Source organism: Monodon monoceros, unplaced genomic scaffold (genome assembly GCF_005190385.1).
Source record: "Monodon monoceros isolate NGI ecotype Baffin Bay Population unplaced genomic scaffold, NGI_Narwhal_1 Super_Scaffold_4, whole genome shotgun sequence".
Taxonomy (NCBI): Eukaryota; Metazoa; Chordata; class Mammalia; order Artiodactyla; family Monodontidae; genus Monodon; species Monodon monoceros.
Window position 1 is genome coordinate 50,783,526 of NW_021703781.1, and position 25,423 is coordinate 50,808,948.

Consider the following 25,423-nt stretch of genomic DNA (forward strand, 5'->3'; position numbering starts at 1 on the left):
ATGCCTACCCCATGCGCAGGGCAGGGCAAAGGTGCTGGACAGTTGATATCTCCAGGGAGCAGCCCTTAACCAATGATGTATGGGAATTGGTGGGTAAACACCCCCATGTCCTCTCCCCCAGGTTGGGACAACTCTGAGCCTTGTTCTTCACCATCTCCTAGAGGTCCCTATCGAGACTGAGCCCCATTTGCACTCAGTGGTGATCTGCTGATCAGTGCACACTGTTGGCCTCCTTCCCTCCCCTGTCTCACTTACCCACCCGCTTCCAGTGCCTCTTGGAATTGCTTCTAAATAAACTACTTGTGCTGAAATCCTACCTTTGAGAATTACTTCTGGGGGACCCCAACCCAATGCAGAAGCCACAGTTCTTGTCAGACGACTGTCTTCTGTAGCCACAGCTTACTCTGTGGGTTCCAGGAACCTCTTCCTTCCTCTCCCTGCCCCTTCAGGGCAAGTGTAGTCATGGATACCCATTGTTGCTAGCCCCAGAGTGATTCACTGCTCTTGTACACACAGCTGCAAAATAGGCTGGGCAATGTAGTCTTTATGCCGGGTGGCTAAACAATGGATATTCTTTTAGATCGGAAGAAAATGAGAATAAGAGGAGTGTACAGCTAGCAGTCTCTTCAGAGAAACACTTCAAATTTTAGAATTTTTGGAGACATACTGTGGGATAATTAAATGGTTGACAGCAACACAAATCGGGCCAGCAATGATTATAACGCAATCGCCACCATAATGTCAATAAAGGTATCAGTGTTATCTATGGGTTGCTCTTCAGGATAGCTGCTGTTGGAGAAGAGCTGGTTTTGCCCGGCTGTGCTCTTCTTGGAGGCAGAGCTCGTGTCATTCCTCTGTAGCCCTATCTGGTGATATGCTAACCTCATACTGCTTAGTTACAGCAAAGCTGCTCTACACTCAGCTGCCTGAGTGCTTCATTTCATGCCTCAGGCATTGCTGTGACAATATTTATACTCAACTGTAGCAAAAAGTTTTTTTAAAACATCAGTAAAAATTTGGAGGGACTAAATTTTTACTGGGGAGGGGGGATTTGACTTCTTGTGTGCAGTGGTTGAGAATCCCCATGTTAGGTATTTTAGAGGATATAAAATGAGTAGTAAACTGTCCTTTCCCTCCAGAACTCCAAGTCTAGTAGTGATGGAGAGTGTAGTGAGGCCTGAAGGGAAACTTGGGGTGGGAAGGAATGGTAACTCCAGTGTAAGAGGCAGGATACTTTGTTAAGGTGTTAGTTATTGTGGGTCTCAAATCCTACCCTAGCTTGTTATTGAAATTGCGCAAGGTGCTCTGAAGCAATAGAGTATTCAGGAAGAAATAAAGGGGTACCTTTGAGGGCCAGGGAAGAGTGGAAATTCTGGAGCACTGGGAAGGGGGTGGAGGTTGGTGGGCCATGGGTACTGGGCACCCTTGACTGTTCTGTGGTTGTGTCCTGGTCAGTAGGATGGCCAGCGCTTCCATCAGAGGCAAAGCTCCCTCTCCAGTCCTCCTCCATCCCCATTCAGCACTGGAACAGAAAGCCTGTCACATTTCAAGGTTGGGCAGTGAGAATATCAAAAGGGATCAAAGTAAATGAGGGATTAGGAGTCCTTCCCCTATTTTCTGATACATGCACTTCTCCCAGATTATGGTGTAAACCAGGGAGGTGAGGGGACTCCAGTAATGATTGTGATTGATTTTCTTGGCAGCTCAGAGGGAACTGAGATGGGTTTAAGTTGATATAAAGAAAATAAACATAGCAAAATTTCTTGGATACCTAAATGTGGTGGTTTAAGATTGAATCTGCTCCATGCATAAATAACCCAAACAAAAGCAGAATATGACAAGTGCTGGCTGTATGGGAGGCTAAGGGATGTAGCACAGCTATAATAAATCATGGCATACTGTTTGGGAGCACTGCAGTCTCTTTTTCACAGGGCTTTTCTGGCTAGGCAGAAGAAGGAACTGGAGGGCAGTCAAGCAGAGAAGGGGAAAGTATTCTTTTCCTCACTGATTCTCTTCTAACTTACTCCCTTTTCAAAGCACAGTAACATAATTGTACATGTGGTAAATATTTATATATTAGTCAAATATTAATGAAGGTTTTTTTTTTGCGGTACGCGGGCCTCTCACTGTTGTGGCCTCTCCCGTTGCGGAGCACAGGCTCCGGACGCGCAGGCTCAGTGGCCATGGCTCATGGGCCTAGCCGCTCCGCGGCATGTGGGATATTCCCGGACCGGGGCACGAACCCATGTCCCCTGCATCAGCAGGCGGACTCTCAACCTCTGCGCCACCAGGGAAGCCCTTAATGAAGTATTATATCCTGGTAATTCCTTCTACTTTCCTCTAGTTGCATGTCACGCTTGAGTATGTCCTGTAAAATCCATGTTGTCCATCCTCTGGATTATGGCAGCAGAAAAAACATTGTCTTGTCTGCAAGGCATTGTTGACACACAAAGTGCAGATCCTTGTGTTCCCGCATCTGTCCCTCCCACAGACACCTTTCTCATCCGGCAGCTTTCTCTTTGCCATTGCAGAGGCTTTGGAGCAGGGAACCCTATGTAATTTCTATTTTTCCTGGAAATTAAGATGAACGGTCGTGTGGGTAGGCTTACAGACATTTTCTATATGTAGTCTATATATCCTTAATTCTAAAACACGTGATAAAAACAGATTTTAATGTTTTGAAATTAAGTGTGTGTCTTGCAATTAATGTCAAAAGAAATCAGTCTGTTTCCAGGCAGAACTGTAAGTTATGCTGTGTTTGTCTTTGTGCACGTGCATGCTTAGTGTTGTGTGGAAGGTATCTTTTCATCTGATCACCAACTCAGATGAGCTGTTTGTAACAATGCCTAATGCAGGTGAATTTTAATTTAATTCTTGACTCCCAGTTGGCTTTTGAAACCTTTTAAAGATTACAATTCAGCAGTGGAAGATTACCTGTCATATGCCGAGTAATTAATTTTAAAAAACAATAGGAATTGTTACATACTTTGGACTAGATCAGAAAATTTCGGAGTTGGGAGAGATTTGAGTGACCCATTCATATGCTGAGAAGGAGTTTTACTTGAGAATGGTTCATCTATTAAAAGGTTCTAGCTAACTTTTCCCCCTAAAATTTAAGCACATATGCAAAACCCTGGACTGGGTGCTATGGAATATGGAAGATGTGGATGGGGAGGAGAGAAAAAGAATTTCCAGTCAGACTCTATGTTGTGCATATGAGATAAATCACACTTGAAGCTAGCAATGCAAGGCATTAAGCAAGTGCCAAGCTATTTGTCACTTAGAGAGAAGAATTATGCTCTCAGAATTTGGAGGAGCTGGAAGGCTTTAAAGATTTAAGGTTTGAACTAGACCTTGAAGGATGAGCTGGGATAACTGTCTAGGCTAAGTAATAATCTCAAAAGCCAGAAAATCACTATTATCGTTTCCCACTCTATTATTTCTTCAGGCTTTGATGGTCCTGAATGGATGAAGGGCCTAATGTAAGGGAGTGCAGGGTGCCTGACTTTGGCCTTGTCTCCAGGGTTTGTCACCCCCGGCAGATCTCTGCAGAGGCAGAGCATTAACAGCAACATGGGAGCTTCTTGCTACAGACTGGCCTGGTATTACGGGCTATTATTGTCTTCAAAAACTGGGTGTTTGAGCCACCCTGTTAAGGTCTTGAGCATAAGATTCTAGAAGCCATGTGTTCTTTAAGAATTTCCCCTGCCTCCTAGGACCAGAAATGTCCTAAATTAGAAGACAGAGATTTATGCCCTTTGTAATCTTGATTGCTTAGCAAATGCAGTCAGGCACTTAGGGTCAGTTAAATATGATGAATTTTTCTTAACTCCAACTTTTTGCCTTCTCGGAGCTACTTTAAGTTCTCTGGCAATGTTCCCCTATGACGGTGGCCGTCTGAAGAAGCGTAGGCATTTCCCTTCCTTTATTATTATTTTTTTCAAGTTCTGGAACCAGCAGTCCGTTCTCCTTCCTGCCCTCACTTGGCCCCAGAGTTAATGACTTCTCTCCAGAGACACTTATTTGGAAACTTTTTGAGCCAGTGGGGAATCAACTTAGAGGCTTTTTTTCTTTTAGACCAATGGGAATATTGTGTGTCATGGATGAAAAGATTTGAGTACTACCAGTATCACACTGAGTCTATATAACAAGGCTGTTTCCATGTCTTGGCCCACAGCCTGAGTTAATTTTGCTTTGCTGGATGTAGAGACAATGAATTGTTTGAACAAGAAATCATGTGTAACAAATGCTTTTGCAAAACCGTGTCCTTTTAGCAGTTACTTTAGTAAAGATGTCCTTCAGCAAGGGGTTTCGGTACAACAGATGCCTTTAAACACCTATACAATGCTTAGCAACATAATTTTTAAAATATACTTTTAATCTTAGAATAGTTTTTGATTTACAGAAAAAGTTGTAAAGATAGTACAGAAAGTTCTCCTATACTCCCTGCCCAGTTTCCCCTGTTAACATCTTAAATTAGTGTGATAGATTGTTATAATTAGCCACTTACCCTTGCCTGTCTGTAACCTTCCGCTCCAACAGTGAGAACCCTGACTCCTACTGTCATCTATTTACATAATTGTTCAATTCCATACATATGTAGTGGTCTCAGAATTATGAACCTGTATCCCCATGGGAAACAGCTTCATCAAATAGAGTAATATGTTTTTGTATAGTTCCTTTTGCCTTTAGTCTTACAAACTTTACTCATTTCCAAAGTGACTCAGGTCAGTACCCTTTCCCCTACTCCCTTCAATGAGGCTCTTTCATACATTCGTAATACAGTTAGATTCTTTTGTCACAATCAACATTCCATTCAGGGATCCCTTAACCCCATGGATGATTTTTTTTAAAACTGTATACATTAAGGTTCATTTTTGTCCTTGAAATTTCTATAGGTTATGAATATTGTCACATTTACATTGGCATTGCAGTATCATACTCAATAGTTTCACACTCTAAAAAGTCCCCTGAGCTTCACCTATTCAGACCTCCCTCCACCCCAGTGAATCTCAGGCAGCCACTGATCTGTTTACCATCTCTATTTAAATTTAACATTTAAAAAATATGTTAAAATTAAAAAAAAATTTTAAATAGTTGGGGCTTTTATAAATCGATTGGACTTTCATAGATTGTGAGTAGTTTCTTTGGAAATGAATGTCTTTGACCTTAAAGATGTTATAGCTGTTATCAGTTATTATACCTGAAACTCTTGGATTTGGGGCCTGCCTCTTGAGTAGCAATACAATTTTATCATTTTTTAATGAAGGGACACTTCACTCATTATGTCTGCAAACCTCTGAGACATTTAGAGGAATCAGGGCACTTGAAGTGGGGGTAGAAGGATGAAGGAGGTAAAGGGGATGTTTCAACAGAAAATGCAAGAGATTTCAGCTAATGCGGGGCAAGTAAGGAGTAGTTGTAGCTCAGATAAGAGTGGTTATGAATCAGTTGTGAAATACTTGACGTAAACCAAGATAATGCTTACACAACACAGACTTCATCAAGTACTGGGATCAGGTTAGGCATTTACCTGCAGTTCAGGACCTTTATTTCAATTCTGCACACTCCTTATTGAGTGTCTGCTGTGCTTGACTTTGCTGTGCTATGTGCTCTGAGCATGCCTTCTTATGGTGCAACTGTTTGGTCACATACTTCCACTTTGGAAGAGCTGGCCATTCTGCAACATTCAAGGGCTTCCCCTAACTCAGAGTTCAGGGCATTCCTTCCTGACTACCAAGGCCACTTGCTTATCCTGGAACAACAAAGGCATGGGTGACCCTTGGTCATACTTCACTCCCCAATCCCGTCTCTCAGCATGTCCCTAGTCCCACAGTTGCTGTTGAATATGTAGGATCACATTAAATTTGGGGAAGGGAGGTGGAGAGGTACTATGTGCTCTTGGAGGGAAGGGACTTCTGTTCTCATTCCCTTCAGTTGCCCTGGGGTTACTTCTGAAAAATAAATGGAAGATATGGGAGGGGGAGAAGGTCTGAAAAATAAATGGAAGATATTGGAGGGGGAGAAAGTAAGGGACACAAGAAGAGAAGACAATGTTTTATTTAATCTGAACCATATACCTAGCATATAAGTGAAGAGGAAAGGAACTCAAACTTGTTGAGTGCCAACTATGTGCTAGGGTATCTGTTGGGATTTCTTACACATTTATTTCCCTACAATGACTCTATGAAGTAGATTTTTTTTAAAATCTTTATTCCTCAGGTAAACTGAGGTTCAGAGAGGCTCACTAACTTGTCTAATTTTACACAGTGAAGATTCAAACCTAGATCTCCTTAACTCAACCCTGGCAGCACATTAAAATCACCTGAGCCCTTTTACGAGCAATCCTTATCTGAATCCCAGAGCAAATTCCAGCTTCTGAGGGTAGGGATGAGCATTAGCACTTTTAAAGCACCCGCAGTGATTACATATAATGTATAATGTGCAGGTAGGGTTGAGAACCATGGCTCTGCTCCCAGAGGCAGTGCCTGTCCTACTCCTCTCCTAAAAGAAGGGAAGGGGCATTTTCTGAACCAGTGTGCATTCTAAATACTCTGAGTACTTTTATATCCACCCCATGCCCTATTTCCTATCCCTCACAGGGGTTTTTATCATCCCTAAATGCCTGTAAGCAGGCAGGTGGAGTGGGGGCAGAGGTTATTACTGATGGTAGAGAACTACAAATATGATTGAGTTAACCTAAACAATTTTTTTGATAAGACGTGCATGTGGTGCTGATAGATTGTCAAAGTACAATGTCGAATAGTGTCAAGAAAATTTGATATGATTTTCAAAAGGTGCTGGCAAATTTTGTTTGTTGAATATTCATACACCAAATACCAAAGAGTACTGACTTAGTATCTTAGTTTATAGCAGGTGTAAGAAGATGGGGTTTGGGTGTGTTCCTGGTGGAAAAAAAAATCTATGAATTCCTGAGATTAGATTTGTTAATTGCCATACAACATTTAACATGTTTCTTGAAGTATGATTTATCATGCCTCTGACATCCCTATCAATGATAAAACCCCATTCTTTTGCAGTCTCCTTTTAGCCTTGAAACCAACCATGAGTAAGAACCATTTAAATAATATCAAAAGGACATAAATAACCACACAGCTCATTCCCCCAGGTCTTCACTAAATTATTACCTTCTACCCCTGGGAAGTCCTGACATATATACACTATTGATACTATGTATAAAATAGATAACTAATGAGAATGTACTATATAGCTCAGGGAACTCTACTCACTGCTCTGTGGTGACCTAAATGGGAAGGAAATCCAAAAAAGAGGGGATATATGTATACATATAGCTGATTCACTGTGCTGTACAGTAGAAACTAACACAAAATACATATTGTAAACACATATGATAAAGCAACTATACTCCAATAAAAATTAATTAAATAAAAAAAGAGTAAAAAAATTTTTACCACAATAGCACAGATATCAAACCAATATTATTAGAAATGGAGTCTAAACTGGCGCGGGAGAAGGCATCCACTGGATTTTCATTTAGTATAATTAGTTTTTATTATAAATGGCAAATGCTCTAAATCTGAAACCTTTAGTAAGGTGAAGAAAGAGTATTGTACAGACCCAGATTTATCAAAGCACCAAAAATTTTATTTATTTATTTTTGGGGGCCGCACCATGCGGCTTGTGGGATCATAGTTCCCTGACCAGGGATCGGATCCATGCCCCCTGCAGTGGAAGCGCAGAGTCTTAACCACTGGACCACCAGGGCAGTCCAGCACCAAACATTTATTGAGCACATACTATGCTGCTGAGCACTGTGCAGATAGCAGAGATGCCTAAACTAAAAAAAGCCCCTGCCTTTACTGAAGTATGATTAAAAGTATAATGGAGAATATATGTTATATATAGAGTCAAAAACAATCTTTATTGGTCACAAATTTAATGGCTTATGGTATATTTGGAAGAAAAATGTCTTATGGTACAATTGGCTTTAGATACCACCTCTCATGCTGAAGAAACAGTGTAGAAAGAGCATGAACTAGCAATCAGTGAAATCAGATTTATGTTCTGCTTTGCTGCTGTTTATTAACTCAACCATTTATCAAAAATTTACTGAGAGCCTACACCGTGGGAGGAACTATATTAAGTGCTGGAGAGCATGGTAACAACCAGCTCCCTGCTCTCAATGTGAACATGAACTTGTAGCTTAACATCTCCACGCCTCTATCCTTGCTTAGACTAGATGTCCGAGGTCTCTTTCAAATCTAAAATGCTAAGGTTTGTGACAGCCTTGTGGAGGGGGAAGCTGCCCAGACAGGCAGCCCTGGGACTTGGGAACTTACCTTCCTCTCTGAGGCTTGGCTGTTGTCCTGATTTCAGAATAACTTCATATACACAGTTTTAAAATGTTTTGGTCAGTTTCTCATCTGCATTTGGGTCATGTTGGCAAAGCCTGGGTGTAGCAATTCTTGCTCATAAGACTTCAGAGATAGGAGGTCTAGGTTTGGAAAAGGTAGACAACTTGCATCAGTACAGCTAGACAGCTGTTCCCAGCGAGCAGCCTCCCCTGCCGTCCCACCCTGCCTTCTGACCAATACCACGCTTTCTCTCGCCACAGCATCTTTTGCTAGGGTGACCCGTTGCTCTTCTGGTGTAATGAGCCTCTAAAAGGGATTGCTCATTAGGGGACCAGAAGTGATCAGATTTATGGGGCTGGAAGAACTGTTCTTGGGTCCCACAGTTTTTCCGGTGGGTATCAAGGTAACAAGTTTCTTGGACAGTGTCCTTGTCCCCACGGTGAGCCACAGCCACCCCCCGCCTCTGCAGGAGACCCTCCAACACTAGCAGGTAGTCCTTTAAGATCAAACACATCCTAAAAGATCTACGTTGTTGCTGGTTTCCAATTCCACGGGCTTGGCCGGCTGGGGCTGGGTGCCAGCGGCTGGTAGTGGCAGGCGCCCGCTGAGCAACAGGAGCCCAGAGAAAGAGGGAGTGGCAGCAGCAGCGGAGAGGACACCGCGGGAGAGAGGCCAGGAGCGAGGAAGGGTCCCTGAAGCCCGCCCCCTACCCAGCGCCAGACTCTGCGGGCGCACTGGGTGAGCATGGTCGGCGGGCAAGGTTGCAACCGTGTGGATGAAAGGCTCTTGGTGCTACAGCCAGGAGTCAGTGCTGTGCCTCTGAGGTGGGAGAGCCAACTTCAGGACACTGGTCCACAAGAGACCTCCCAGCTCCACGTAATATCAGACGGCGAAAATCTCCCAGAGATCTCCATCTCAACACCAAGACCCAGCTTCACTCAACGACCAGCAAGCTACAGTGCTGGACACCCTACGCCAAACCCCTAGCAAGACAGGAACACAACCCCACCCATTAGCAGAGAGGCTGCCTAAAATCATAATAAGGCCACAGACACCCCAAAACACACCACCAGACGTGGACCTGCCCACCAGAAAGACAAGATCCAGCCTCATCCACCATAACACAGGCACTAGTCCCCTCCACCAGGAAGCCTACACAACCCACTGAACCAACCTTAGCCACTGGGGACAGACACCAAAAACAACGGGAACTACGAACCTGCAGACTGCAAAAAGGATACCTCAAACACAGTAAGATAAGCAAAATGAGAAGACAGAAAAACACACAGCAGATGAAGGAGCAAGATAAAAACCCACCAGACCTAACAAATGAAGAGGAAATAGGCAGTCTACCTGAAAAAGAATTCAGAATAATGATAGTAAAGATGATCCAAAATCTTGGAAATAGAATAGAGAAAATGCAAGAAACATTTAACAAGGACCTAGAAGAACTAAAGAGGAAACAAGCAATGATGAACAACACAATAAATGAAATTAAAAATACTCTAGAAGGGATCAATAGCAGAATAACTGAGGCAGAAGAACAGATAAGTGACCTGGAAGATGAAATAGTGGAAATAACTACTGCAGAGCAGAATAAAGGTAACAAGTTTCTTGTTATCTTGTTCAAAATTGCAAAAAGTAAGTAGCTTTTTTTTTTTTTTGCTTGCAGCCAAGATATACTTTTCAAGGGGAAAAATGGATTTCTGTAACAAAGGGAGAGGGAAAGAGCTGAAGAGAGATATCTGAACATACATTGTTTCAAGATACAAAAAATTGCAACCTGGGGAAGCTTTAGGGGAATGAGCTGTTGGACTTCTCGGCCACTCTGTCCTTTCAATGAAAAAGACATAGGGTTTGAGGTTCCTTCCGAAACGGGGCAGGCTAATTTAGCCCCTCCCACGAGCCCGAGGGTCTGTTATATCTCTGTTCCTTGAGTACCTCTCTCACTGAGACCGACCACAGCAAGCAGAGGCTGAAAAATAAAGAGGAAGAAAACAAAAGCTGCCAATTATGGAAGATAGAAGGGGTAAGAGCAAAACTGATTTGATCTGAATCCTTAAGAACAAACAAAAAAAAAAAAAAAAAAGGAAAAAAGAAAACCAAAAGCCCAGACCAAAAGCAAGTACTTGAAAGAGCAAGAGGCAAAAAGCCCTAAATACACTTTCCCACCCTCTCCTTCTGAGAGGAGGCAGAGAAAAAACTTTGGGAAACATTTTAGGAAGCCAAGCTCCGGGGTTAGAGTCAAGGGTGGCTCCTGAGCAAGCTGGAGCAGCTCATGAATATTCATTAACAATTGGTATTCAGATCTGGTTTTTTAGAGGCAAAAGACTTCTTCCGTCCTCTCGCAGTTTAGGAGGCAGCTGCCTCATTTACAGTCCAGAGTCGTCTTGCTTCGGGTCAGTACCTCAGTGAGTTTGCTTGAAGATGCTGGGCTCTGTGTGTAGATTTGCCTTGTTCTCGAATTTCCTGTGTGCTTTCCTGTTGTGAAATTAGCAAAGGCTTCTCTGCCTGGAATTAGACAGAGAAGTTAATGTGGCAAGAGCCTGTCACAACAGGACCCGAGAGTATGTCTTGCAAAAGACTAAACTTTTCTTGGGAGGTGTGGGGGAGTGTGCATGGGTGTGGGGAGGGAGGGAAGGGGGTATAGGTACGAAGAACAGTTTTATCTTTAAAAAGCAAGGCTTATCGGACGGACTATATTTAGATTTTGTCTAAAAACTGTGAGAGCAGCCTGGTTTGTACAGATGGTGTGCGGTCTCTGTCCTTTACCTCTTTTGGGCATTTTCTGCCAGGACAGAGAGCCAGCTGCTTGCCAGCCCGTGGGAGCCAGGAAGAATGTCTGCAGCATTGTGGTTGTGTAGGGTTGCAAACCTTCATCAGCTCTAGTCTCTAATATCCCCACATGTTTTTATCACATACAACGTGGAGGAATGGGATGAGTAGTCAGTAGAGTTCTTAATAATGACAGTAATGATAGCTGTTAACGTTTTCATCTTTACTCTGTGCTGGGAGCTGTTCTAAGCGTATTACATGTGTTACTTATTCCTCACAGCAACTTATAAGGTGAGTGCTATCATTATCATCCCCATTTCCCAGATGATGGAGTTGAGGTAGTGAGAGAGTAGCTTACCTTGGGATCACACAGTAAGTTGTGAATTTGAATGCAGGCGACAGACGCAGGGTCCGAGGGTCTATTTCCCTACCCTGTTGCTCCACTTCAGAGTCTCTTGTTACTGCTTTGACGTTGTTGATTTGGGTTTGCAAATCTTTGAAGCTACAGGGGAAATGATACTGGTGAAATCTCAAGTCTGGTAAGGAATTTGTTCTTTGCTATCAAGTTTACATGCATTTTTCCTATTTGGTGCCCGTGGCCATTCTCTGTGGTAGGGCCCAGGTATTGTTATTATTGACTTTTACAAAAGGGGGAGACTGAAGCCAGGAGGGGTTAGATGGCAGGAATCACACAGCTCGTTTTCAAAAGTCCAAAGCAGACTAGAAATCCCCTGCCTCTGGTTTCCCTTCTAACCTGCAGATTGAGCTGAGTCATCTCTGAACTTCTGTCCCCACCCCCAGACACTTTCAGTTCCTCAAGGGACTTGGGGAACTTCTTTCCTCCCTTGCAGATTGTTTCAAGACACTTGCCTCTGCCTTGAAGGCTGATTTGGTCCTCTCCTCCTCCTTTAGTCTGGAACCAAGCTGCTCGAGTTTGAATCCCAGCTCCACCCTTTCCTGTGAGCCTCAGTCTCCTCATCTGTAAAATGAAGAGAATAATGTTATCTACCTCACAGGGTTGTTGTAAGGACTAAATGAGGGATTCATGCAGGGTTCTCAGAACAGGGCCTGATGTATATAATATGTGCTCAATAAATGTTAGCTGTGGCAATCACTCCTTCAAGCCTCATCTTGATTGTTAGTCCCTCCTTTAAGCCTTACAGTAGCCTTATATTGGATGTTTCTGCAATACCTCACCACTTACACCTAAGGTGGCACTTGTCATACTTGTCCACACTCCTGCCTTCTGCATTGCTTCCCAACCTTCCCCTGACTATAATTTCTTTATTTACCTTTGGATCTGCAGTCTCTAGCACAGTGTTTAACACATAATGGGCACTCAATAAATATTTAGTAAGCTAAGTAATATTATCTTAGTTGATGTTCATCCAAGCGTCAGTAGGCTGGTTTAAAAGGGGACCTTTGAGTTTGCAGTGGAGTCCTGCTGGTACAAACAGCTCTTTTGTGCAATATGTAAAGACATCCCTCTAAGTGAATACACTGAAAAACGAAATGCATTTCTTCTAGGTGGGTGACCTTCAGAGCTGATGTGACTCTATGCTAGGGCACCCCATTTGGCCCGTCCAGCTCTGGCTGAACTTCAGCCCCCAGTCCCCTTTCAGCTGAGAACCAAACTGGAGGTTTCAGATGCCTCATAGCACAACTTCACTATCTCTGAACAGAACATCTGGTTCCAGAAATAGTGTCCCGCCAGCCCCATTTTATAGCGACCAATCTCGTAGTCTGAGACAACATACTCTGGTAATAGAAGAAAAACAAACACCACAGAGGCTGGCCCTGGATAAAATCATAAAGTACATTAAATTTGTTTCAGCACCCTCCCTTTCCTTTTCTTGGCGTACCTTCAAACCCGTTTGACAAATATTATTGTGTCTTCCATTTGTAAGTCCCTGTGCCAGATGTGTGGGATATAAACAGTTTGCTCACAGTCTAGTGAGGGAGGCAGACATATATACAACCAACTCTAATTGAAGCCAGACTCTGTGAAGTGCTAATAATCATAGCTAACATTGGTTTTTTATTATGTGCAAGGCACTGTAATTTTTATACATACATCTGGCATTGTCTCATGTCATCTTCCCAAAAAAACCTATGATAGAGATTTCTGCATCTTACAGCTGTGGAGGGAAGTTACTTGGCCAACGTCATCCAGATAGTAATAGGCAAAGGGGGGAATTTAGACCAATATAGTTAGGCTGCAAAGCATGGGTTCCTAATAGATAAGTTCTCCTACCTCCCTAAGAGCCATAATAGAAGTTTAAGGAAAATCCCATGAGAAACAGAACAGGGATTGATGATTTGGGGGAAAACTTCTCAAAGATGTGGAACGCTTCAGTTGGACCTAGAAAGATGAGTAGAGTCTGGTGCCCACAATAAGCCCTTCCACATCCCAGCAGTGCTTAAAGACCTTTCTCTTTTACCAAAACTGCAGCCTAGATTTAAGAATAAAAAGCTTTTTTCACTTTTTTCCAGGTTCCAAGTAGGGAACCTATTTACATGTTCATCCTGGAGATTTGCAGGCAGAAGTCGAAAGTTTAGCCTTGATTATGAGTTTGGGATTACCAGTCCTGTAATCTAATAAACCTTTACAAAGTCAACAGGTGCATATTAAATGATTTCTTTAATCATGATTGTCTTGCATGGTCATTGGGCACATGTGGTAAACAGTTTTTTACAAATGGCAGTGATTGGTCTTGCTTTTACTTGGCCAAACCGTATTTTAAGAGTATTTTCTCCCTTGTGTTGTCTTTATGGTTGCTTCTGCACTCCATAACCAGTGGTTGTGCCGAAGGGCATTAATGTTTAATTCCACCTGCCTATGCAGAGTGAAGGTGAGGACTGGGGCACATCCCATCGGGTCTGTTCCTTGTGAGCTCCATTCCCTGAAAAAGTTTGGAGGGAGGCCAAAGTTGAGGGCAGCCCTTGTGGTGAAGAATCATCAAACCTCTTGGAGGTTTGATGGAAGTGCAGATGAGCAGAGGCACTGCCTTTGTCTTGGTGAATGTGTGTGTGTGTTCTGAGGCAGTACTTCTTAAACTTCGATATGCATGTGCATCATTGGGGATCTTGTTAAAATGCAGATTCTGATCCCGCAGCTCTGGAGTGGGGTCTGAGATTGTGCATTTCTAACAGGCTCCCAGGTGTTAGTAATGCTGCCCCTACATAGGCCACACTTCGACTAGCCATGTCATAGTGTCATTGCAAGCCATAGTGTCAGGGCTTATTTTGGTACCAAACAACCAAGCCCTCCCTTCCCCAGTGCTCCCTGCCCCACCCCCTCCTCTGAAGCTACCACTTTGAGTCACTGATCAGTTATGTCATTGCAGGATGATGGGAAACCTAATTCATGCATTCCTTTGTTCTTTCAGTAAACATATGTCCTAGAATTTTGCCATACAAGAAACAAATCTGAATCTTTATCACATACAATCTGTAATTGCACATAAAGGCCCTGTGTTGGATTTCCTAAACATCTCCCACCTTTTCTCTACGGCTCCAAGATTCCTTATGCTGCTTTCATTCCCTTCCTCCAACCTGAGAAGTACTGGAACAGAACATTTGGTTGCCCCAGAACCCTTTGCTGGGTGTTTGGAGTGCCTGAGAGCTGGGGCTAGCAAGGATTCAGGACTCTGAGACTGGGAGCAGCGTGCCAGGGGGGCACTGTCTGCACTGCAGAAGTGAGGTGAGAATGATCCCAGACACAAAGGAGGATAGTGAATGCAGAGAGGACTGATAGGATTTCTTTAGGTTTGGAAAATTGAGGGAATCATAAGGAAAAAAGAAGTCGTTGGAGTACAGAAGGCAAGAGGGAGTTTGCCTAACATACTTCCATCCCACAGTTTTTGTGCTAGAGTATCAAAATGAATTTAGAGACCCAGGAACAATGGCAGTACATGCCCTACGTAAAAAGGTGTTTCCTTCTGATCCATAAGGAGGATGTGGACAATTTCTTTCTGTCCGTGAAGATGTATGGCATATACTCATTAAAGAAGACATGAAATATGGATTAGAGGAGAAAGAAAAACAATCGCTCATGACAATATTTTGGTGTATTTCCTTGTAGTTCCTTTTTCTATGCCTGGGTTGTTTCTCTTTTTTAGCACTTATTTGACTACAACCATGAAAAATTACGAGGTGACATTGTGATTGTTAGGCTATACATACAGTTTTAAAGCCTGACTTTCAGTGTAGCAGTGAAGCACAAGTATTTTCCACCTTATAGCATAGTCTTCGTTAGCATAATTTTTATAGTCACATAGTTTTTTTTAAGTGTCCCTGTTATTGAACATTTAGGTTGTTCCCATTTCCAATAAACATCTTTGTGAGTGGAGTTTTTCCATATGTAGGGATGCATGCTGAGGATAGAATCCCAGAAGTAGAATTACTGGATCAAAATTTGTAAATGTTTTTTAAAGTTCTTGATTACTATTAACAAGTTGCTTTACCAAAGGATGGACCCTTCATGCTCCCACGAGGAATTCCTGTTTTGCTGCGTCCCTGACAACTTAGGTGTTTTGTTTTGTTTTTTTCTTTAAATAATCGTGTCCACTTTTATGTTGTTTTAGTTTGTTTAATTACTGGTGAATTTGACATTTTTCACATAACGTGCTTCTTCTTTTGTATACTGTTTACATCCGTTGCCTGTTTATTACTTATTGGATTTTATGTTTTAAATTAATTTATGTGAGCTCTTGATAAAATAAAGATATTCAGGTTTTTCTACTATATTTGCAACAGTTTTTCCAAAACCTTAGTGTTTTTATACAGAGACTTACAGCTATGAATAGATCCAATACATTTTTATCTGTGGTGTTATATTTTCAAAAAAGTTTGATATTACATTTATTGTCTCTTTAACCCAGGATAATTTTTTGAAAGTTCCAGGTAATTGTCATTTTTGTTTAAACCATTAATTTTTATTAATTTTTCATTTTATTTCACAATGATTAGAGAATATGGCTTTAGTATTTCTGAGGTTTCTTTGTGCCTAAGCATGTAGTGAATTTTTATAAATGTGAACACTTGTGAATAAGATATATTCTGTTTTTAAGATATAAAATTGGATATTTGTAAATCTATCCAGTCATTTCAATTATATGGTAATCCCTCCTCAACCATAATATTCTCCTATGTGAAATTATAGTACATCTGCATTTACTTCTGTATACATTTATTGTGACCTATGAGAATTTTAATTCCAGGAAAAAGAATGAGCTGTGAATAACTTTTTATTGTGGCTTATTAGAAAAGGGTGGGGGGCAGTGATAGAGAGTTGGGACTATAAAAGGAAGTAAAATAGATGCGGAGAAGGAGTAAGTCAATAAAGTCTTGAGAAAGATGAAAGAAGATGAGATAAAGTTCTCAGCATCTTAGGCAGCTGAACCTTGTATGGCTACATAACTTTAGGAAGTATTGTAGTATGGTGTGAGTGAAAATTACCAAGTCTTTCCCTCCCAAATAATCATGGCAGGCCCCAGGAGGCCAGAGCCAGGAGGTGGGTCTGGTTGGCAGGATATAGGAGGTGAGGGTCAGAATCTCTGAACTATAAAATTGAAACAGTTTTGCTCAAGTGGATGAAGACTCAGACGTATGCACAAAAGACATCTGAAGCAGTGTGTCGTCAGCAAAATAACTTTTTAGGCACTGAACTGAAAAGGCAGGGTAGGGAGGACTTGAAAAGTTTCCAGTGAACAAAGGTTGGTAAATAGAAAGTAATAGTGCAGTACTCATATTTTCTAATTTAAGCTGTGTGAAATGTTCTTGATACCATCTTTTGCTTAATGTCTTCTTTTTTATTGCTTTATTTTGGTGTACTTACAAATAATCGTTAGGGCTTTTCGTAGATTTATTTTCTTTTTCTTCGTTTTTGGTTGATATAGTAACAGTGGTAGCCTGCAAAGATTACAGCTCTGAATCCCCAGAATTTATGAATGTTACCTTATACGGAAAGAGTCTTTGCAGATGTGATTAAATTAAGGAATTTAAACTGGGGAGATCCTGGATAATCGCAGATGGTCTTATAAGAGGGAGGAGGAGGGAGACCTGACACAGAAGAAGGCAAGGCAACCACTGTAGCAAGATGCTGTGCTACTGGCTTTGAATATGGAGGAGAGGTCCACAAGCCAAGGAATGTGGAATACGGAATGCATGGAATACCATCAAGCAGATGGAAAAGGAAGAGTAGCCCTGCCCACACCTCGATTTCAGTCCAGTGAAATTGATTTCAGACTTTGAACTTGGAACTTCAGAACTGTAAGAGTAAATGTGTATTGTTTTAAGCCAATGGGTTTGTGGTAATTTGTTATGGCAGCTGTAGGAAACTAACAGAGTAAGTGTTCAATACGTGGAAGTGGTGATGGTTTAGTTAGTTAATCTACAGGTTTGTAGTGTGTATTGAGCCACGTGTTGTTCCAGTCAACTTACAGATGTTAACTCAGTTCTCAAACAACTGTTTGAAGTTGATACTGTCCCTGTCTTACAAATGAGAAACCAGGGAATGAGTAGTTAAGTGACCTACCAAAAGTCTCTCAATTGGTAAGTGCTGAGGTTGAGATTTGAACCTATAGTTGTTGATCTTACTATTATTTCGAGATTTAATTCACATACCATATAATTAACCTGCTTAAAGCTTACAATTCATTGTTTTTAAACATAGTCACAGAATCGTGCGGCCATCACTACAGTCAATTTTAGAACATTTTATCACCACAAGAGGAAAACCTGTACCCATTAGCATGAATTTAATTAACTTTAATATAGTTCTTTTCTCACTATGACTTGCCCCATTTTTGAGTTCTTAATTTTTGTTCCTGTCAAAATGATCTGGTGCATATGAAAGTAATTTTTTAGAAAGGGCATCAGTGTGGTGAGAGAGTGACAACTTGTCTAAATATAGATAGCTTATCCCCCTCAAGTAATTGGAAATATGCCCCCATTGTCTTGAGAAGTTTGATGCTGTGAAGTACTTTGAGGACACTTTTTCAGCCTGAACATTTTTCTGTTCTCTATTCCTGACATTTTCACAGTGAGACAACTGAGTATAGACTTCCTTTCATTGATTTTGCTTAGGATGTGGTAAACCCTTTTGATTTCCAAATTCAGGACTTCTTTAGGGGCAAGAAGGATTTCTTTTTTCGTAACTTTAATCAGTGCTCCTACTCTGTTCGCTTGCTTTTCTTCTTCAGGATCTCTTATCTCTGAACTTACTCCATCGGTTTATCTCTCCCTTTCTTCCCTCCCTCCCTCCCTCCCTCTCTCTCTCTCTCTCTCTCTCTCACTCTTTCTTTCCCTCTCTCTCTCCTTTCTTCCTTCTTTCCTTTCTTTATTTTCCTTTGTATTCTGACAATATTTTCCTAATATTCTCTACATCACTGATTCAGTTTTCCTTAATTATTTCTAGTATAAACTTTCATTCAGCTACAGTATTTTTAGTTTCCATGAAATCTTTTATCCTAATCTGTTCTCTTCTCAGACCAACATCCTCTTGTATCTAACCAAAAAATAAATAAAGTAAGATTTCCCTCTCTTTCCTGCATCATATCTATTTTGGAAGCAAGCTTTTCCTCTACCATTCTTTCTACTTATTGCAAAATTTATTTAATCTAAGGCCTTATCCTTGAAAGAAAAGAGATACCTTCTGTAGGGGTGCACAAATGAATGTTATGTGTTTTTCATCTTATTCTAAAAAGAATTTAAGGAAGCACTAGGGGAGATTCATCCCAGTTCAGTGTTAGAGATGGGGAATGCATGGTCTACCCTTTGCTCCCTTAGATTCCGTTTGGATCCTAGAATAATGCAATCACCAAATGCAACATCCCCTTCTATGTGTGGGAAGACATCTCAGTCCTCTACCCAAGAAAGCTCACTCGGATCCAGGAAAGAAGGCAACAGTCCTGTTGCCATAGAGTCATGTTTCAGAGGATAGAGAGGCTAGGGCTCTCAGGATTCTGTCAGTATTTTTGTCCAGAGGCATAAAGGCATTCAGGAAGGACCCTTCTCTGGGCCCATTTTCTTGCCTTTGCCCCTTTCCCACTGAGAGCAAACCTTCATTAAACTGCAGAGTGAGCTCCTACGCCACTGCTTAGCACCTTGCCCAAGTAATGTCTTTGGTTGGAGATCAGTTCTAAGTCTCTTTATACTCATGGTAGAGTGAGCTTATCAGTTCACAGAGGCAAAAATAAACACACAAACAAGCAAAACAAAGCAAGACAAAACAACAAACCCGGGACTTCCCAAAGTGTTCCCTGTGCCCCTCCCGTCACACCATGCTTCTCTTCTCCCACAGTGCGCTTTTGTTGATCCCAAGTTAATGAGTGTTAGGTGGGCCAGCTGAGGCCTCTGCTTACTTGCCTCCCTCATGCTGCCTTGTCTCAGAAGAGGTGATGCTGGCCGTTAGGGTCATTTCTTAATGCTAATGCACTGACGTTTCATTTGAGGAAAAAATATCATTTCTTTTAGGATACAGATACAGATTTTCACAAGAATGTGGGACAGTGTGGCAAAGTATTTTCACTTATGCTGTCATCATACTTAGTGGTCCTAAGACTTGGCTCTGTGAGATCACTCGGGCAGGAATGAACCAAGAAGTTGGTGAGCAATGGGAAGAAACTAGTATTGGGCTTTTGCAATAGTCCAGTAGGTGAGAGATGATGGGGACCTGCACTAAGGCATTGATGGTGGGTGGGTGAGGGAGAGGGATGGATGAGAGGAGCTGGATTTAAACAATATTTATGAGGTAGAGTTTGAGGTAGAGGGCTAGGTGGTTTGTTGGGAAGGAAGGAGGAGGAGATGTTAAGATTTATTCTCAAGTTTAGCTTTAGATGATTGGATTAATATTTATGAATAAGACTGGGAATGAGGGAGGGAGAGTGGATTTGGCAGGGGAGGAGGGAGATAATAAGTTTATCCTGGCACATGCTAAATAAGAGATGCTTATAAGATAGCAAGGCAGAGATATTCTGTTGGTTGCTGGAAATGTGGATGTAGAGCCTGGAGAGGTCTAGCCAAAATCAAGAGATAATGGGGAGTCAGAGTTGGAGCATGGAGTCAATAGTTGAAAATATGAGCATTTAAAGTATAAGTTACTCTGGAAAGTATAGGGGATGATTGTTATACAGCAGAAACTAACACAACATTGTAAAGCAATTATACTCCAATAAAGATGTTAAAAAATAAAACAACAATTATACTAAAAACAAAAAAAGAAAAGAAAGTATAGGGAATGAAAACAGAAGAGATAAAGAATGGAACCCAAGGAAACACCAACAATAAAGGGATGGGAAAAGAAATGCCTTAAGAAGAGAGATTCAGAAAGAAAACCTAAAAAGGTAAGAGAAAGCCAAGGAGAGTCTGAAGCCAGTAGCCAAGGGAGAGTGTGTTTTGAGACCAAAGTTTCTAGAAGAAGTGCCAAAGCTGCAGATTAGACAAGAAGGAGAATGAGAAGAGGTATCGTATTTTCTATTCTTCTAGCACCTCCCACCCCTGCCCTCTACCCCTGCCCCACAGTGTAATGTTTTTGGGAATTGGGATGCACTTTATAGTATTTCCTACCCACAGACCCTTAATCCCTCCAGCAAAAACCCTTAAAACTCTAATGGTACATTTTATAGTGGGAGAGATGTGGTGATTGGGTTTGAGAATTTGGAGCTTATAAATATCCTTGGTGAAAACAGACTAAGTAGAATATTAAGAGGTTAAACAGCAGAAGTTACGAAAGTAGGAACAATGAGCTTATTAGATAACTCAAGAAGTGAGGTGGTAGAGGGAAAGAGAGAGCTGACGTGAGGGATGAGTTGGATCAAGGGAAGAATGTTGCAGACTAGAGTGGACTTGATGATGTTTGAAGGATAAGAGCCAACAGGGGGGATTCCCTGGCGGTCCAGTGGTTTAGGACTCTGTGCTTTCACCACCAGACCCAGGTTCAATCCCTGGTCAGGAAACTTAAGATCCTGCAAGCTGCACAGTGCGGCCAAAAAAAACCCAAAAGAGCCAATGGAAGGGAGATGGACTCATTCATTAACAAATATTTATTGAGCAAAGAGTATATGTCAAGCACTGTTCTAGGCACTGAGGATACAGTGGAAAGCAAAACAAAATCCTTAACTTCACAGGGTTTATGTTCTGGGTGGAGGGGTGGGGTGAGGGCAGACAGATAATCATCAAAAAAAAAAAAAAAGTAAGATGTATGGTATGTTAGTGATAAATACTAAGAAAAAATCAAAGCAGGAAAGGGGGTTGAGAAGTATTGGGAGGTTACAATTTTACATAGGGTGGTAAAATAGAAGGTGATTGGGAAGAAAGACCTTAAAGAGGTAAAGAAGGCCAGCATGTGGCTCTCTCTGGGAAGAATGTTCCAGGTGGCGAGGCCAGCAAATACAAAGTCCTGCAGAGAAATTAAGTGTTTAAGGAAGAGCAAAGAAGCCAGTGTGGCTGAGTTGAAGAGAGGTGACAAGGAGGTGAGAGCTGAGGGACTTCCCTAGCGGTCCAGTGGTTAAGGCTCCATGCTTCAAATGCAGGGGGTGTGGGTTCGATTCCTGGTCAGGAAATAAGATCCCACATACTGTGCGGCCAAAAAAAAAGGGAAAAAAAATGCAGGAGGTGAGAGCTGAGAGGTGGATTTGAACTAAACAGACTGTCTAGGGTCTTGCAGGCCATTGTTAACCTTTGGCTTTCCTTATAGTGAAATGGGAAACCACTGTGGGTTTTGAGCAGAGTAGTGACTGGATCCCGTTCACATTTTGATAGGCTCCCCGTGGCTACTATGTGGAGAATAGACAGAAAGGGGGCAAGGGTAGAAGAGAGAGATCAGTTGGGAGACTACTTCAATAATACCAGTGAGAAATGATTGTGTCTAGTCCTAGATAGTAGCAGTAGAAGTTGTGAGAAGTGATTGGATTTTTAAAAATAGAGGTAGAGTTGATTTACAATATTATATTACTTTTGAGTATATAGCACAGTGATTCAAAATTTTTATAGATTATACTCTATTTAAAGTTATTATAAAATATGGGCTATATTCCCTGTGCTGTACAATATATCCTTGTAGCTTATTTATTTTATACGTAGTAGTTTGTATCTCTTAATGCCCTGCCCCTATCTTGCTCCTCCCCCTTCCCTTTCCCCACTGGTAACCACTAGTTTTTTCTCTATGTCTGTGAGTCTGTTTCTGTTTTGTTACATTCATTCATTTGTTTTATTTTTTAGATTCCACATATAAGTGATAACATACGGTATTTGTCTTTCTCTGTCTGACTTATTTCACTAAGCGTAATACCCATCTATGTTGTTACAAATGGCAAAATTTCATTCTTTTTTATGGCTGAGTAGTATTCCATTGTATATATATACCACATGTTCTTTATCCATTCATCTGTTGATGGACACTTAGTTTGCTTCCATATCTTGGCTGTTGTAAATAATGCTGCTGTGACCAGTGGGGGTGCATGTATCTTTTTCTTGAATTTGTGTTTTTGTTTTCTTTGGATATATACACAGGAGTGGAATTGCTGGATCATATGGTAGTTCTATTTTTAGTTTTTTGAGGAACCTTCATATTGTTCTGTAGTGGCTGCACCAACTTATATTCCCAACAACACTGTACAAGGGTTCCTTTTCTCCACATCCTCGCCAACATTTGTTAGTTGTGTTCTTTTTGATGATAGCCATTCTAACAGGTGTGAGGTAGTATCTTGTTGTGGTTTTGATTTGCATTTCTCTGATGATTAACAATGTTGAGCATGATTACTATTTTTGACAACATATTTTACATATTTCTCTTTTGTGTATCCCTTAACTGCTTATTGCAGATATAGATGATTTTACCACTTTTGTCTTTTAACTTTTCTACTAGCTTTGTATGTCGTTGACTTACTACCTTTACTGTATATTTGCCTTTACTGATGAGCTTTTTCCTTTTGTAATTTTCATGTCTTTAGTTGTGGCCTTTTCTTTTGTCTTAGAGAAGTCCCTTTAACATTTCTTGTAAAACTGGTTTGGTGGCGCTGAACTCTTAGTTTTTGCTTGTCTATGAAACTTTTGATCTCTCCATTAAATCTGAGCAAAAGCCTTGCTGAGTAGAGTATTCTTGGTTGTAGGTTTTTCCCTTTCATTACTTTAAACATATGGTGCCACTGTCTTCTGGCCTGCAGAGCTTCTGCTGAAGAGTCAGCTGATTATGCTTGATATAACCTTAGAGGTCTCTTAAACTTTCCTCATTGCTTTGTATTCCTTTTTCTGTTCAGCATCAGTGATTTCCTCTACTCTGTCTTCTGGTTCGCTGATCCATTCCTCTATATCGTTTAGTCTGTTGTTGATTCCTTGTAGTGTATTTTTCATTTCAGTTATTGTATTCTTCATCTCTGTTTGGTTCTTATTTTTATTTTCTCTCTGTTAAAAACTTCTAACTTCTCACTCTGTTCATCCATTCTTCTCCTGAGTTCTTTGATCTTTATAATCATTACCTTGAATTCTTTATTGGATAGGTTGCCTATCTCCACTTCACTTAGTTTTTCTTCTGGGATTTTATCTTGTTTCTTCCTTTGGAACATGTTCCTCTGTCACCTCATTTTGCCTAAGTTGCTGTTTTTATTTCTATGTTTCTGGCAGGTTGGTTATATTTCCCAACCTTAGAGAAGTGACCTTTTGTAGCAGATGTCCTATGAGTCCCAGCAGCACACTCCCCTCTGGTCACCAAAGCTATATGCTCTAGGGGTGCCCCCATGTGGGCTGAGTCCTTCTGTTGCGGCAGGCTGACTGCTGTGGATGGTCTGGTAGGTGTGGCTGGCCCCCAGTCTGGTTGGTTGCCAGGTCCTGCCTTGTGTGGGGGCTGCTAGCTGCTGGTTGGTGGGGTTGGGTCACGAGGCAGCTGCCTGAAGAACCCCAGGGGTCTCAAGGCTAGTGCTGGCTCACTGGTGGGCAGAGCCAGGTTCTGGGGTGGTGGTTGTGGCGTCAGGGTTCCCTAATCTAGTGTTGGCCTGGTGGTGGGTGGAGCTTGTTCTTGACATGGCTAGCTGTGGGTTCTGGGGTGTCCTAAAGCTGGTGCTGGCCTGCTGGTGAGTGGAGCTGAACCTGGGGCAGCTGGCTGAGTAATCCAAGGTATCTCAGAGCTGGTGTTGATCTGATGGTGGGTGGGGCTAGAGCCCAGGGGATCCCAGGGATAATGTTGGCCCACTGGTGGGTGGACCCATGTCTCAAGGTCTCTGGCTACAGGGCCCTGGGGGTCCTGAAGCTGGTGTCAGCCTGCTCGTGGGTGGGGCTGGATCTCAGGGAGTCCCAGGGCTGGTGCTGGCCCACTGGTGGGCAGAGCCAGGTCCTAGAGTCTCTGGCTCCAGAGCCCAGGGGTCCAAGAGCAGGTGTTGGACTGCTGGTGGGTGGGGCCAGTTCCTGGCACAGCTGGCTGCAGGATCTGGGATGTACTGGAGTTTGTGTTGGCCTGCTGGTAAGTGAGGCCCCATCTCAGTGTGGCTGGCTGAGGGGCTCAACTTGCCTCAGAGCTGGTGTTGATCTGCTGGTGGGCAGAGCTGGGGCCCAGTAGGTCCTGGGGTTGGTGCCTACCTGCTGGTGGTGGGCTGGGTCCTTCCATGGCAGGATGCAGGGCTGCGGTTGTCCTGGGGCTGGTGTCTGCCCGCTGGTGGGTGGGGCCAGGGCCCGGGGTGTCCTGGGGCTGGTGCCTGCACACTGGTGTGTGAGGCTAGGTTCTGGGCCCTCTGATGGACAGGGATGTGTCCAGGGATGGCTCTGGGCTCAGGGAATCTTAAGGCAGCCTGCCTGCTGTGGGTGGGGCTGTGTCCTGGCGTGGCTAGTTGCTTGGCCCGAGGCATCCCAGTACTGGTGCTTACTGGCTGGTGAGCGGGGCTGGGGCTAGGTCCCAAGACTAATAAGGTAGAGGGAGGATTCCAAAATGGAGCTTGCTAGCACCTGTGTCCACACAGTAGAACGAGCTCCAAAAAATGCCTGCTGCCAGTGCCTGTGCCCCCAGGGTGAGCTCCAGTTGCCTCCTGCCTCTCTGGGAGACTCTCCAAGATCATCAGGTGGGTCTGAGCCAGGTTTCTTTCAGATGACTGCTTCTGCCCTGGTTCCTGGAGCATGTGAGATTTTGTGTGAGCCCTTTAAGAATGGAGTCTCCATTTCCCATAGCTCTCTGGGTCTCCCAAAAGTATGTCCCATTGGCCTTCAAAGCCAAACGTTCTGGGGGCTCGACTTCCTTGTGCAGGACCCTAGGGCTGAGGTGCCCCATGTGGGGCTCAGACCCTCGCTTTTTGGGGAGAACGTCTGCAATTGTAATTATTCTTTCC

General features: G+C 42.4%; 1 protein-coding gene across 6 annotated transcripts in view; it reads left to right on the forward strand.

Annotated features, from left to right (window-relative positions):
- The window catches only part of ENTPD1 (ectonucleoside triphosphate diphosphohydrolase 1), a 114,660-nt gene that overhangs the window by 16,284 nt on the left and 72,953 nt on the right, over positions 1 to 25,423 (forward strand). Inside the window, exon 1 of one of the 6 annotated variants that reach the window (XM_029244883.1) lies at positions 9,930 to 10,365. The exons of 3 other annotated variants lie outside the window; for them this stretch is intronic. In XM_029244883.1, coding sequence (XP_029100716.1) covers positions 10,350 to 10,365 — 16 coding nt within the window. In that variant the 5' untranslated portion in view covers positions 9,930 to 10,349. Of the gene's footprint in view, positions 1 to 9,929; positions 10,736 to 25,423 lie in introns of those variants that run through there. 2 more of the 6 variants (XM_029244887.1, XM_029244884.1) reach the window with 2 other exon arrangements.